General features: G+C 49.2%; 1 protein-coding gene across 4 annotated transcripts in view; it reads left to right on the top strand.

The window, feature by feature from the left end:
• ADAM12 (ADAM metallopeptidase domain 12) overlaps window positions 1-15,275 on the top strand; it is a 181,236-nt gene that overhangs the window by 304 nt on the left and 165,657 nt on the right. For 2 of the 4 annotated variants that reach the window (NM_001270714.5, NM_001142850.5), the window contains exon 1: window positions 9,719-9,974. In NM_001270714.5, the coding sequence (NP_001257643.2) occupies window positions 9,869-9,974 (106 nt within the window). In that variant the 5' untranslated portion in view covers window positions 9,719-9,868. Of the gene's footprint in view, window positions 1-307; window positions 403-5,685; window positions 5,857-9,718; window positions 9,975-10,874; window positions 10,965-15,275 lie in introns of those variants that run through there. The other 2 variants (XM_040702488.1, XM_040702484.2) reach the window with 2 other exon arrangements.

The following is a 15,275-nucleotide window of genomic DNA, read 5'->3' as shown; positions in this document are numbered from 1 at the left end:
TATCCAGAAATCAATCCTGGCTCTCATTTCAGCTCTACAATCAAGTCATTGTAATAGAAAATAGATTATACAGGAAAATATTACTTCAGAAAAACATCAGCCTCACAGGCTTAGCCCTGTACAAGTAGGCACCAACTTAATAAACTTTAGAACTAGGGACAAAATTGGCATAATTTTGCTTTGGACTTGCAGGCATTTCAAAATAAAGAATGCATTCACCACTGGATAGCATGCTGCACAGACAGCTCCCAGCCTGTGCTGGAGATCACCCATGCAGGCTGAGTTTTGGAATTTTCCTTCTCTTCAGATGCAGTTCCTCTGTCTGTTGGCACACACCCCGTACCTGCAGGAGGAGCACGTTCTCCCGTGGATACAACTACACAAGGATTAGCACTGCTGATGGTAGGCATTGCTGTTTGTTCCTCGGCCCCTCGGTGAGTTGTTTTCTCACTCCTGGTGCGTGTGTGAGTGCAGAACAGCATTTGATGAGTGTTGGTAAGGGTGAGATGGTTTTGGGGTGCTCAGGCTCAGCAGCTCAGCTTTTTCCTTCTAAACACAAGCCTGTAAGTAGAGTTAGGCTGAAGGCTTGGAATAGGCTAAAGTTTTGCGCTGTTAAAAATGGAGCCCACTTGTGGAACACAAGCAGTGTTGGGTGTGCAAGGCACAGCATTGCTTTGCATATTCATATAATTAATTTCATCTGCCAGGAATCATAGAATCATAGAACCACCAAGGTTGGAAAAGACCACCAATGTCATCCAGTCCAACCGTCCACCTGCCACCAACAGAACACATCCTTAAGGGCTGAAAGTCATTGCAATGTAAAGTGCTGACGGTTACGATATTCTGGGGATTTATCTTAAGCCCAAATATTTTCCTGTGTATGTGTGTGCAAACCAATAGCTGCTTCCCCACATTTACTCAGCCGATCAGATAGAAGAGGAGACTGTCTGGTAAGACTTGCTTGGAGTTTTGTTGCTTAGGATCTGGGACTGGCCATGTCAGTGTAATGCTTTTTGTGAGAGGGCTGATTTACAAGGAAAACAGCACAGGAAAGCAGGGATAAAACTTCTGGCAGCTCTCTCTGGAGGAATCCATTCCCAATACGTCTTTCACAGTATGAGCTTCATGGCCAAAAATACCCCAAGTTGCCTCTTCTGCAGAGATGTTTGCTCCTTTGACTTCAGGGGCAGAAATGCCTGTGTGCTTAATGGGCAGCTAATTGTCCTTCCCGGAGCACTGACTGGTCCCTTGTTCACTGGCAGAGCAGATCAGTGCACGGGGTTGTCCCACAGGGTCATATTTCATACGTCTTCAGCCTGTGTAGTTTATTTCTCATTGTGCTTCTTGCTGAACGGGGCTGTGGGTTGGATGCTGGGGAGATGCCCTCCTCATGAGCCCCTGCTGCCATCCCCATTGCCCAGCACCAACCAGGCAGTGGGGCTGCGAGGTCCCAGCACTCCCAATTTGCAAACTTCTGAACAAAGGACAATTAGAAAGCGGTGCCACAAGTTAAATGCAAGAAGGACACCACAGCATAAGAAAAGTTAGGATAAAATAAGGTACCAGGATACACTGCAGGCAGAGAAACTCAGCATACGGATGAAAATACTTCCCAAGCTTCGACATATCTTCCACTGAGATCAGAATGACAGCAATCCCTTCCCCAAGTCCTTGCTCAGAGAGGAGCCCACGCTGCTTGCTGAGCAGTGCTGGCCCCCCTGCTGGTAGGGGCACGGTGCGAGTTTGCCTCTGGAAGTGAAACTTGTTTCCCAACTGAGCTAACTGGGAGTGTTTGGGGAGGTCCTGTTTTTTCCTCTAGCAGTCTGTTTGGTTACGGCAGGCCTGCCAAAAGCAGCACGCCAAATGAAAACACATTTGTATGCTGGAAATCAAAAGCGTTCTGATTTTATTTATTTATTTATTTTTAATTTTGTCAGGCATCTTATCGTAGTTCTCCTTGGCTCCTTCCCAAAGCTGTAGGAGGTAGAATTACTTCATATCCATTTTAGATGACCCACAGAACGAGATAATGAGGTGTATCATCTCTCCAGCAGCTGCGGGATGGTTAAGAAAAGAGAAGAAACTGCAGAAATGTGCTCACGGTACCCACAGTTACATAGAATTAGTAAATAGGAAGAGCAGAATAAAGTGCTTGAGGTTCACGTTGTGCAGATAGGAATAGGAAAGAGATTCCCCAGTCGCAGTGATGTATTTCTGGGCTTTGTTCTCACTGCTTTTACCTTCTGCAGTATCCTACAATGGTCATTAACATAGAATGATAGGAAGATCCTCATGCAAACAAACATTACACATAGGCTGTGCGTGGTTCTGGAGTCACTACAGGTCTGCGTGTTGCTTTGGAAACTTAAAGCAGAAAATGACAGTGTCTGTTAGATGTATTTTAGCTTCATCTTCTCACTTGGGCTGTCTAATAATGCACTACCTAACGTGTTTTAAAAGGGAGGCTTTTGCAGCTCATGAAGCTGTGCCTGAGTAACGTGGAGACTTCCCATTATATTTGATGTTTTCGTGCTTCTTAGAGCTTCTGATTCCCTAAAAGAAGGGAGCTCCTTGTATCTCCTTCTGGGATGACATGATGAATTTTAGGTACTCGAGGCCAGGTGGGATGGGGCCCTGGATCTGGTGTGTGACTTAGTGGTTGGCAGCCCTGTGCACAGTGGAGGTTGGAACTGGGTGATCTCTGAGGTCCCATCCCACCCAAGTAGTCATATGATTCTGTGATTTAGTAAAGTCTGTGATCAAACTTGAGTCGGACTCAGTGATCCTTATGAGTCCCTTCCAACTCAGGATATTGGACGCCTCTGTGAAGAGGGGGTCGTGGGATTGGTGTCCTCCTGAACTCAGTCAGAAGCTTACCTGGTAGTGGTGTCTGAAGGACAGTGCCCTCAGCAATCAATCATTTCAAGGAATTATAACACGTAACTGTGGCCAGGGAGCTCAAACAACACAACAACAAACACACACATATTCAGGGCAGCTTTTATAACCAGGATATCCTCTGAGATTGTGTCGCCACAGAACGTGGCAGGAGAAAGACAGGCTGGGATGTGGGGGGACGATGAGGAAAGGATGCTGTTCTCCATGGATCAGTGCCGAGCTGGAGGCTTATGATGGCAGCAAGGCAGTGACAACAGGGCAGCCTCCCTGAGCACCTGCGTTGTCCTCAGCACTGCAGTGATGTCCCAGAGGGGGAATTCCCTGTTATTCTGCAGTCTGATTTACAGAGAGATACACCACACATTAGATCCACATGAGTTCTTCGTGACTAACGTTACTGCAGTGAACACCAGAGGGATTGGCAACGAATGCCCACTTACTGCAGAGTGTCACCAAGTATATACTTAACTTGTAATGCTACTGGGAGCACATATATAATTTTTGTGTTTGTTATTATGGAAAAACATAACTTTGAGGGCTCGTTGGTCTAAATTTAATTATGTAATGGCATAAGCTAAGCTGCATGAAAGATATATAATTATGGGCTGGCTGTTCCATCTAATACTATTAGCTGATGTTCCAAAACCAACATTTGCTTCTATTTGTTTTAGTTCTGAGATTTCACTCGCTGTGTTTGTGAGCCGGAGCAAGTAGAAGTTTTGCATCAGGAAGTAACAATCAGAGAATGCCTATAAAAGCAGCTCTGCTTCACTCTTCCATCCCTAAACAATATGGGATTAGGAGCTAATTGATTTCATTCTGCCAGGATGAATACCTCGGTACTTTTTAATGATTTCTCTCAAAGTTCCCATTAGAAACACTTACTTTCTTCTTTAAAAACATCCAAAAATACGCTGTCCTCCTAATTTACTGCCGCAGCATTTATGATGATGGATGTTGCATTGTTTTGTGGCTAGACAGGAATGCTAAAAATATATGACTTCATAATTTTGGTCTGAGTTTGAATACTGTCCTCTTGTGAGACGTGTAAAAATCTGTGGGATTCTTTTCCTTTTGTTTTCAGGGAGACACTGAAATCTGTAGCAACGGATCAAAGCTTTTATTCTCCAAGTCTGGTCTGGAGTCAGAAAAAAAACTTATTTAGCAAGTTGTTGTATTTAAAGGGTTTGTAGCTCCCAGTCTGCTACAAGGATCCAGGCTGGATGTGGCTCTGGGCAGCCTGGTCTGCTGGTTGGTGACCCTGCACACAGCAGGGGGTTGAAACCAGATGGTCACTGTGGTCCTTTTCAACCCAGGCCATTCTAGGATTCTACGATCCCACTGCAGAGCTGACACTTCTCACTGCAACTGCTGAAATGAGTAGCAAAGCTTAGGATGATGCTTCTTGCACCGTGGAAAAAGCAGGGAGCTGGCTGGGTCCTCTGGGAGAGGACGTGGGGTGCCAAGGGTGCAATCCCTCTGCTTTGGGCTTTGTGGAGGGCGGTCACCACCGCCTGCAGCGGTGCTGGGCAGGAATGTGGCAGCACCCCAAGGACACACAGTGCTTTGGGGCTGCACAGCCACACCGGAGCCCGGCTCTGATTTATGGAGATGAGAGGAGGGGCACAGGGAGGCTCCGTGGCTGGGGGGGCTGCGCTCAGAGCTCTGCGTTTGCATGACCGAGGGTTTATGCTACAGGAAAAGAATGTAACGAGGGAGCGCATGAGGTTTGGGTCTTTGTGTTTTAACTGCCAAAGAATTCAGGGGGTTGCTGTTGTTGTGGTGAAGGTCCTGTATCCTTGGAGCGGTGGGTTTCTTTGTTTGCCCTTGCTTGAGCTCCTCGTGGCTCTTTCACCCTTGGCCCTGTTACAGCAGGCTGCAACAGGCTGTGCAGTTTCCCTATAAAGCACTATAGAGAGCTTAATCAGCACTACAGCTGACCCTCCTCCCCTGCTTTGCTGGAGAGAAGAAGCTATTTTTCAACACGGCGTTGCAGAGGAGCGGGGCAGGGCAGGAGGGTGATGTGCTCATGCCCCGGCCACTGTCCCTCCTGTGATACTTGAATATCAATCCCAGAATGGCTTCGGTTGGAAGGGACATTAAAGCTCATCCACTTCCCACCCCTGCTGTGGGCTGGCTGTTCCCCTCTCCCCCCCCAGCTCATGCTGCACAGAACCCATCCATGGCCGTGGGCACCTCCGGGGATGGACACCACAGCTCTGGGCAGCAGTGTCAGCACCTCACTGCCCTCCAAGTGAAACATTTCCGCCTGGCATTTAACCTAAATCTCCCCTCTCTTCGTTTAAAACCATTCTCCTGTGTCCAATTGCCTTTGGACTGTGTAAAATGTTGGTCCCCCTCCTGCTGGTAAGCTCCCCTCAAGTACTGGAAGGCTGCAATGAGGTGTCCCCAGAGCCTTCGCTTCCCCAGATTGAACACCCCCAGCTCCCTCGGCCTTTCTCCATGGAAGGATATAATTTTATAATGCTTCATCATGAAGGCAAGGTGGGACTTGGTTTAGTGTCTGTTATCTAAAAAGAAATGTACTTAAAAACCTTTCAGCTCAGGGGCTCTGCAGTGAATGATTTGATGAATGATGTGATGCAGTGGCACAGCTGCCCAGGGAGCAAGGGGGGGTCACCACGCCCAGGGGTGTTCCAGAGCCATGGGGATGTGGCACTGAGGGATGCGGGCAGTGGGCATGGTGGGGGTGGGCTGGGTTTGGACTTGGGGATCCAAGGTGTCTTTTTTAGCCTTAATGATTCTGTGATTCTATTAATTCAGCATTAGCTGTCCATGGGATGCAGCCATCCTTGGCTTCCTACGAGGGCTCTGTTCCTTCCAACACCCCCAAGGACACCTCATAAAGAAGCTCCGCTCAACCAAACTCAACTTTGTAAGCATCTCCTGCATATGTGCAGCCAAGGAGACTCTCTGTGGAATTAGGGACACCAGGTGGGTGTTGGGGATTGGGGCATGGGGCAGTGGTGGCAGTGGGGTGCTGGGTGGTGCTGCCTCTGCTCAGAGGTCAGAGCAACGGTGGGTGAATTCAGCATCATGGGACGTTTGGGACAGGACGTGAACAAGGCTGTGAGCAACGCAGGGAGCTGCAAAGGGGAAGGAAGGGAGGGGCGTATCTATTGATAGCACAGGGGCAAGCTTGCTGAGCTTGCATTGCATTTCATGGGCTTAACACCTCGCTTCCGGCACTGTGCACAGCTTGAGGCAGCATGACAGCCCAGTGGGGGTGTGCACACTCAGTGAGATATGCAGAATGGAAACTTGCCCTCATAGACCAGGAAATCTAGAGAATGCAACTTCTCCCAAGTATGCACAGAAACCATCCAGATCCATGTAACAGAGAAAGTATTTCACCCCAGAGCACAAAGTGGATGGATGCTATTCCTGGGAATGTGCTGGCTGAGCTCTGGGACAGGTCTGCAGCAGAGCTCTGTGCTGAAGGGTCATGCCACAACACGCTCCATCTCCGCCTGTTAATTACAGAGTGCTGCAATCTGCCCCTGCAGTCACCATCCAGCAGGATCTAGATGCTGCAGAGAGTTAATGAAGTGAGGGAGGGCTGGAGACACAAAGTCTCAGTGGCTGGCGGGGGGACACGCGGCTTTCAAAGGGAAAAAGGAATGTTTTTTGTTTTGTTTTGTTTACAATACGAAGCAAAAACTTCAGCCTGGAGGCCCCAAAAATGCAGAACCCTGTAGCTAAGCCCAGGCAAGCCTTCGTGCCTTTTGGCACGGATGGGAATAGAAGGACTCACATTTCTGGATAGCACTCGATGCTGCAGTTGCAGGATATCCGAAAGGAGATGGGTCTGCAGCAGCAACCAGCTCCTTCTCAAAACTCTTTCTCCCAATGGGAGTTGATGCTTCCCTCAGTGCATCTCTTGGTGTCCGTACACACCCTCACGTTACGCTGTTTCCAGGGAAGTTATTCCATACCTGTCTTTTCCATACGTCTCTCTTCTGAATTGACCTTTCCAGTGCCACGTGAACAAGAGCTTCTGCGTGAGCAAGTAATGTGATGACCAGAGTCCAAGCTAACTGCATGCATCTTGATACAGTCAGATGTGAGCTGTTAAAAATCACGTGAACTTTTTACATGGATTCATTTTTCACGTGTAGATGCGGGCTGAACATTAAGCTCCTCTGAGCTGCCCTTTCCAAGTGCCACAGTGGCAGTGGGGAGGGAAAGGCCCTCTCAGAACTCCAAGCCCAACCCCAACCCATCCCTCTGTGCCCATCACCGTGTTGCTCAGTGCCACATCTCCACAGTTTCTGAATGCCTCCAGGGATGGTGACCCCACCGCTCCCTGGGCAGTTTGTTCCAATGCCTTTCAGAGACAAAATTGTTCCTGATATCCAACCAGGAGGAAGTGAGGGAGGAATAAAGGGGACGCGATGCAGTGGGAGGCTGAGCCGTAAGGCTGAGTGCCAATAGCGGCAGTGTGTGCCACCCTCTGCCTGTCCTAACAAAGGGAAATGGCCGTGAGTTCGGTGATGGGATGTAAAGACAGAGGGAAAAGATCTCTGAGCTGTTCACACCCTGCTGCTACTGCAGGACAGCCCTAAGCCAGCACCGAGGGGAGCGCGGCTGGGAAAGAATAGTTACACAGGGTTGAAGTGAAGGAAAAACAAATACAGTAAAGGAAAATACGTACAGTCAGGAAGACAAGGAGGAAAAAAATATATATATGAAGAAGAAAAATGTGTAAGTAGCAAAAAGACAAAGGTAAATAGGAGCCGGGAAGCGGTGCCCCCCCCCGGCAGCGCTGAGAACAAAGCTGCAGGAGGCAGGGAGCGACCTGCCGGCTGGGGCTGTGCCCCTTTGAAGCAGCCCCACAACCTGGATGCAATTTTCATTTCCTGCAGGGAAACTCGCCCTTGTTCTTCGGAAGGGGATAAGCCAAGCCTCGTAAAACTAATTGTGGGAGGTGGTTTGACATGAGAAAGGAAAAGTCGGGGCTCGGCCTCTCCTGGGCGCAGAGCGGCGAAGCGAGGGCACTGCAGGTTAACTTCACTTTTCCCTCTTGGGTTGGTTTTGCTTTGTGTTTTACAGAAGGGTTCTGAGAAGGCTGTGAAAATGACTGTTGTTCGCCAGAGCCATTGCAGTTTGGTAGGGCTCCTTTCAGGCTGTCGCTCGACAAATATTTGGGGCCCTTTTGTGGTGAACTATCAGTGTATCAACTCCAACCCCTTGAAATTAGGGCAGTGGGATGCAAGTAAGGCTTCCTTCCTTGTTATGATTTGGAGGAGGAACTGGATAATATCTGCTTCATTCATGCTGGTGAATGACCAAGATATAATTGGCTCCGCATTTCTCTGCTAGTGCATATTGGTACTCAAAATAAAACACTGCCACTTCAGTGAAAAGCCACGTGGGATTCCCAGAACTCCATTTAAAAGCCCTTGGTTCCCTTTGACTGATACTTTTTTTTTTTTTTTCTTTAAATGGGGGGAAAGGCCTTCAAGGCATAAGAATGACTTGATGGCTTTCCTGCCATTTTTCTGCAAATCTGTGCTATGTGGACTACGCATCTCCTTAATAAGAAGGGCATTGGGGATTGTTAGTTTCTACTGTAAGGGATGAAACCATGCTGAGCTTAGCTGCTAAAATGTAATAGATGGTGGTGAAGCAGGGATCATTAGGGATTTAAATCAGTTAGGGATTTAAAGCTGTACATAAAATCACAGAATCACTAAGGCTGGAAAAGATCCCCAAGTCCAAGCCAAGCTTACCATGCCCGCTGCCCATGTCCCTACGTGGAACCACAGGGCCATCAGGGTTGGAAAGACCTCTCAGATCCCCAACCCATCCCATCATAGCATCACAGAATGGCCTGGGTTGAAAAGGACCTCAAAGATAATCTAGTTTCAACCCCCCTGCTATGTGCAGGGTTGCCAACCAGCAGCCCAGGCTGCCCAGAGCCACATCCAGCCTGGCCTTGAATGCCTGCAGGGATGGGGCATCCACAGCCTCCTTGGGCAACCTGTTCAGTGCGTCACCACCCTCTGGGGGAAAAGCTTCCTCCTAATATCCAACCTAAACCTGCCATGCCCACTGCCCACGTCCCTCAGTGCCACATCCCCATGGCACTGGAACACCTCCAGGAACAGTGAGCCCCTGTTCCCAGGGCAGCTGTGCCAGCACCTCAGTGCTCTTTTGGAGAAGAAATTGTTCCTATAATCCGACGTGAACCCCTCTAACCAGTTGTTTAATGTAGAAAGAATATGGGATCAACAGGCAGAAATCAGTATCAACACCCAAACTGCAAGACTGGAGAAAACTGACCCAAAAATAAAACTGCACTGTAAAGTTCTGTGTTGGTCTGCAGGACTGGGAACTTTCTGTTGCTTTGCAGCACCGTGCAACGCGTGGGCACTGTGTGTGCTTTGGTGGCACACCAAGGATTAGATAATCCGTGTTAGGTTATTCTCCCGGTTGGTAACGATCATTTGAAGGAGGAAGATTTGAACAAATGCATCTGGCAGCTCTGCGCGTGTGTTGTCGGGTGCTTCAGCACAGCGCTGCGGGAATGGGGGATGCCGGGCAGCTGCGGTGCGGTGCGGGGCGGGGGGCGGTGCCAGCAGCGTGCGGGGCTCAGCTGTTCGGTGCGGGGAGCGCAGCCCGGCCGGGCCGGGCGGTTCGTTTGGTGCAACGGTCAACAGAATTAACCTTGCCAAAAAGAGAGAGGGAGAGAGAGAGAGAGGGACTCTTTAAACAGAAGAAAAAAAAAAAAAAAGCACCAAACTTTTTTTTTTTTTTTTTTCCTAAGAAAGCAGAGCCCAACTCATCAGCGGCTGATGCAGGAGCAGGAGGGGTTTGGAGTTAACTGCATGCAGGAAATCTCTCACATCCTGAGTCCCGGCTCTCTCCTCTCTGTAACTGTATATGATGGTGCTGCTCTCCAGCCCCAGCTGATGAAAGTTTGTCTCCCTCAGTCCGGGCTAAGATGTCAAAGCGTCTCCTTGCGGAGCGGCAGCGCTCCCCCGCTCCGCGCCCCTCCGTGCTGCTGCTGAGCCTCAGCGCGCTGCTCCTAGCATCACCCCGAGCGCGAGGTAAGTCCCCGAGATCCGCAGGCGGACGCGGGGAGGGTTTGCAGCCCTTCCTCAGCCCGAGCTCCGTTTCCAGGCGCCGCTCCTCCGCCCCGGAGCCCCGCGGTGCCGGGCGCCGTGCGTGCCCAACTCCCGCATCCCCCCCCTTCGCTCCGCGTTCCGCTCCCCGGGCCCCGGGCAGGGGGTGGGGAAAGGCAGAGCGGGGAACGGGTTTGGGTTCGGTGCTTCCCAGCACCGAGGAGCTGCCCTACGGGTGGGACTCCGCTTCGTCCCGGGTGAGCACGGCTGGGCGCGGGGCTGCGGCTGCTGGGCGACCTGCGTGGGTCGCAGCCCCGTCCTCCTCCTGCCGTTCAGCCGCAGCTGACAGTGCAGATTTCGTGCGAAAGAGAGAAGGGAAGGAGATCCTCTCGTTGTAAATGCACGGAGCAGCGCTCAGCTGTGCGTGGGTCTCTGAGCGCTGCTACAAAGTTTTGCCCTTTGTAACTTTAAACTCTGTAAATGTTTGGTTGTCTCCACGTTTATGCACGGCGACTTTCCCCGGGGCTGTGTTTGCAAGGGGAAGGATGTGGGGATGCTTCAGCACGAGTCAGCCTGAAATCCCAGGACGGGCTGAGGAAGTTAATGCGTTTAATTGAGTACTTAGGATGAGAGGTGATGGCCTTAAGTTGCACCGGGGGCGTCAGGTCGGGTATTAGGAACAATTTCTTCTCCAAAAGAGCAGTGAGGCACTGGCACAGCTGCCCGGGGAGCTGGGAGGTCATCATCCATGGAGGTGCTCAGGAGCAGAGATGTGGCACTGAGGGACGTGGGCAGTGGTGGGGTTGGGTCGGGGTTGGGGATCTTAGAAGTCTTTTCCAACCTTCATGATTATGTGATTCTGTGATTTATGTTATGTATTAACAGGACGTGAAGCTTTGCTTTGCCTTGGCCTGGAACTGAACTTCTGTTCACCGTTTGTATTTCTCACCTCGCACCAAAGCAGTGTGCTGGAGGGTGCGCCTGGCTGCGTCTGGGAGCTTTGGGGTGGGGTGCTCTGTGCACTCACAACAATGGGAGATATGAGCATAATCCCAAAGTGGGTGACCCTGCAGTGAAATTAAAGGGCGGGAGGTGGGCGGCTTGGATCTAACACTGAGATGAGAGAGAGAGAAATGGTGAGCGGTGTGCAAACCCTACGACCTGCATTATGGGATTGCCAAAGAGCCGAGCCGAGTTTCTGAGGTTGTATTTGTACTGATGCTCTCTGGGAAGCATCCATCAGCTTCCTGTCCTCATGGTGGGTGTTGAGCAGCAGTGGTGTCCACTGACTGTTGCAGCTCAGCTGGATTTAGGCATCCTCTCCTTTCATAACTCTTCTTCTTTCCTTTTTTTTCCTTGTGGAAGTAGAGAACAGCTTCAGCCTTACTGCTTTCTTGGTGGCAGAGGTGCTGAAAGTCATAGCCACCTGCTGCTGGGCCCAGCAGGGCCACCTGGCGACAGTGTCCTTGGCTGTGCTGGCATGTGTCCACGGGGCACCTGGTGGCCCTACAGCATCTGCCTCAGCTGCCCTGAACCCAGTGGCAGTGATTTGCAGTGCTGCCAGGACATCCCCCATCACTTTTTTATCCTTCTTCTTTTGCCAACGTGGCATTCCTGGGCACTTTGGTAAGAGTCACCTGCAGCCCCCCTGAGATGGTTACCTCCCTCGAGATGAGCTCACACAAAAGGCTTCTTCCCAGCCATTAAGCTGCTACTTAGCTCTGTCTCATTGCCCCAGGCCTGCAAATCTTCAGACAAAAGATCTCTTTTGACCAGGACTTGCCTGGACTTGTCCATCTGTGCCCTTTAGACAAAGGATTGCTCAACCCTTGACCAGGACTTGTCCATCTGTGCTTCTCAGCAAGCTTGGAGGCAAAGGTGCAAAAGAATCATCTCTTACCTGTAGTGATAAGTCAAGCATCTCCATTGTGAAGTGCATCGAAAATCAGTGTTGAGATGTGATTGTTGGAAAAGGCAAGAGGCACAAGTCCTGTGGGGCTGCCCTGGTGGCTGTTCCAATCCTGGACAGAAATTACTGGGTTACAGCTAGAAAATTTACAATAGCCTCGCCTTTCCCTTTCAGAGTGAATTCCTCTTCCAAATATTCCAGCTTTACAGTTGTGTTTTCCAGCTGCCAAAATTGCCAGCTCTTGGTTATTGCCTTAAGGGACCTCATGGATGACTTGGAGGGCTAACTGTAGTGTTGGCCTCGGCAAGACAGCAAAGCCGATTCTGCTTTGTTATCCTGATGGAGGGTATCTAGAAGGATAAGATCTAATCTCATAGGTTTAGTCAGATGCCTAAATTTCAATCTCTGTGTAAGCTTTTGCAGAATCGAGGCCTTTGTGTATCTGCAGGGCAGGCAATGGAAGTGACGGTGTATGAAGGCAAACTCCAAATCGGTGCATGTTGGGAAACCTCCTAAATCTCTTTAAGGCGTTGGGTATCAGCTGGCAGAGCAGTGGGAAAGGAGAAAATCCTAAAATTGCAGCCCGAAATGCTTTACCTTCTATTAAAGTAACTTTTCTGCCAGATTTCTTGTGTTTTTGCTGCTGATCTCAACCGCATTGACCGTAATGGGAACAAATTACAGAGGTGTCTTTCCCTGTCTCTCGCTTCAGGACTGATCTCTCCGACGTACTTTGAGCTCAATTCAAACACTGTCTTCTTTCACACTGTCCGAGCGTGTGCGGCAGATATTTACGGTCTGTGTATAATCACCTCCTTGTCTGACGATTATCCCTATCTGCTCCCCTGCAGACAGCCTGGCACGGGCTGCCCCTGCCCGCGGGGCTCTGTAGATCCCTGCCAAAATACACCAGCTGAGGACATTATGCCCGCTCTTCCCATCGTGTTCGCATCGTTAGCTCTGTGCTCCCTGGCGAGCCGCCGGCTTGCTGCTGGTGTTTTCTCACCTCTTGCTTTCCTTGAGATTTTTGGGAAGGTCGCCATCCAGACGCACCGAGCATCCCCAACCTCACAGCTCCATTTTGGGCTGCTTTCCATGCAGAAGCAGGGCTGTGTTTATCTGTTGCTTCCACCGTCAGCTGCCAGCGATGCTTTTGATCGTGAAATTCTGTTTTTAAAAAGCTGAATTTGTGTGAGGGCCGATCTGGTCCTCCACCAGCCTCGGTCAGACCTCTCACATCCTAATCCTGACAGATTTATCACTGTGCTCTTAACACATCTCATGCTGCCAGTGCGCATTTCCCAGAGCCCAGCTGGGCTTCCTTTTGTCAGTATTCACATGCACGTCCTCTCCAACATTTTACAGTGCCAATGGCCTAAGTCACACCTGCAGGGGCAGCTCTTAGCCCCTGCATAGTGTCAAGGGCAACTCTATGGCAAACTGAGTGAAAAATACATGGCTTGGGTTGGTGTGTTGTAGGGCTGCTGCTGGTTCTGGGGGGGACAGTGCAGCACTGAGGACAATCCCTGTTGTTTCTGGAGGAACAAAACACAGCAGCAGAGCTGGACCAGGTGAGAAGCTGTGGGTGCCCCATCCCTGGAGGAGTTCAAGGCCAGACTGGACGGGACCCTGGGCAGCCTGATCTGCTGGGGGGCAACTCTGCCTGTGGCTGGGGGGTTGGACTTGGGTGATCTTTGAGGTCCTTTCCAACCCAAGCCATCTGATGGTCTTGGGTTCCTGCCAGCCCAAAGGCTTCTGTGATTTTCTGGACTGTATTAAATCCATACCCTTTGATAAAATGATGACATAATAACCAAGGAGAGGTGGTGTTTTTCAGTAGAGACCCGATCCTGGCGGTTTTATTTATCCCCAGGGTGATTTTGATGACCATCAGAAGGGACTGGTGATGTTTGTAACTCTGACCAGTCTTACATCTATCATTATCATTATCTCAAAATAATGCTTTTATGCCTTTTTTTTTTTTTTTTTTTTGGTATTTTGTTTTCTTACCTGTGTTTTTAAGCTTGTGATTGTCTTTTATGGTGTGTCAGCTGGTGAACTATTAGGATATTCATTACTGAGCTGAGTGCTAACATTATCAGGAGAAGCCTTGTCCAATGATATTAAACTGCAGACTCATCTTAATGTCTGTGAAATCACACCTGGCTCCAGGCAGTACAGCAGTACCACAAGTACTGGAGGTGAACGTACGGTTTGAGTTAGCAATGTGCAGCCAAAGTACACTCAAAGCATTTTCTTAAGGAAAAGACATAAAATCTTGTTATTTGACTGTTCTATAAACTGTGAAGAGCATGCATTCTCCTATCAGTAGTGGCATGACTTAAGCAGCCTTACGGACACAGAACACCCACTAACTTGGGGCATGTGCCCCCAGGCATTTGGGCTCCTTGGATTCTCATTCTTGCACTGATATTTACCTGTTTTTTTGCTGATGGACAATCTTTTTCCCCTTTCACTAGCAGTGGGAGAGGCCAAATGTTGCTTGCTGAAAAGAATATACTCAGCGTTGGGTATTTAGTGTCACTCAGGAGTTCAAGAATACATTGATACCAAATGTTGTGTTGGCATCGGTGCTTCAGAAAGTGACTTGACCAGCTGCATCACCTAATCAGAAATGCTTATTCCTCTGTTAACTCCCTTTGTGCTGCTTAATTAACTTTTTTTTTTATGCTGCATATAAATGCCACTGCTGTTGCAAAGATGAGAAGTGTTGGGTTAGAGTGGGTCGTCTACCACATGATCGATGTGACAAAGCCATCAGTTGGATGAACGTGTCTTTTCTCATTCAAAAGTAATGATTCTATGATTTAACAAGTTTATTCTGCATTTTTTGTTAAAAGAAACAGTGCCAGTGCTTACGAATCCAGTGTAGTAGCATTTGTCAGATAAGTAAACTGGAAAACTTTCTGACAGTGGGACAAGTTGGCTGTTTTCTTGCTTTTGCATAATGTTTTCTAATTCTGGAAACATGATCAGGAGAAAGACATACAGACTTCATGCATGACAGATATATCCTGAATACATCAGAATATGAACATCATCCAATTCAAGTGTTAGGGGGTTTTGTTTTGATGTAGTCACGTAAAAAAAGAAAATTACTTCTGGATTTCATCATAATGCTCCATTAAATGAGGTGAGCACGTGGGCATGGGCACATGTGGAGCTGGGCATCTGGAGCAGTATCTGCATCTGGCAGTGCTGTCTGTATGCACCAGTGCATTTTGTCATGTGCTGAAGAGCCTCAGTCCCATCAGCAGAGGAGAATAATTCAGCCCAGAGATGAATGGGCTGCATGGATCTGGCTCCTTTGTGCATCCTGGTGTTAGCTTAACCTCTGGGGCTATTTGTGAACCCTG

The sequence above is a fragment of the Gallus gallus genome, chromosome 6 (assembly GCF_016699485.2).
Source record: "Gallus gallus isolate bGalGal1 chromosome 6, bGalGal1.mat.broiler.GRCg7b, whole genome shotgun sequence".
Taxonomy (NCBI): Eukaryota; Metazoa; Chordata; class Aves; order Galliformes; family Phasianidae; genus Gallus; species Gallus gallus.
This window is presented reverse-complemented; position numbering and strand designations above follow the sequence as displayed.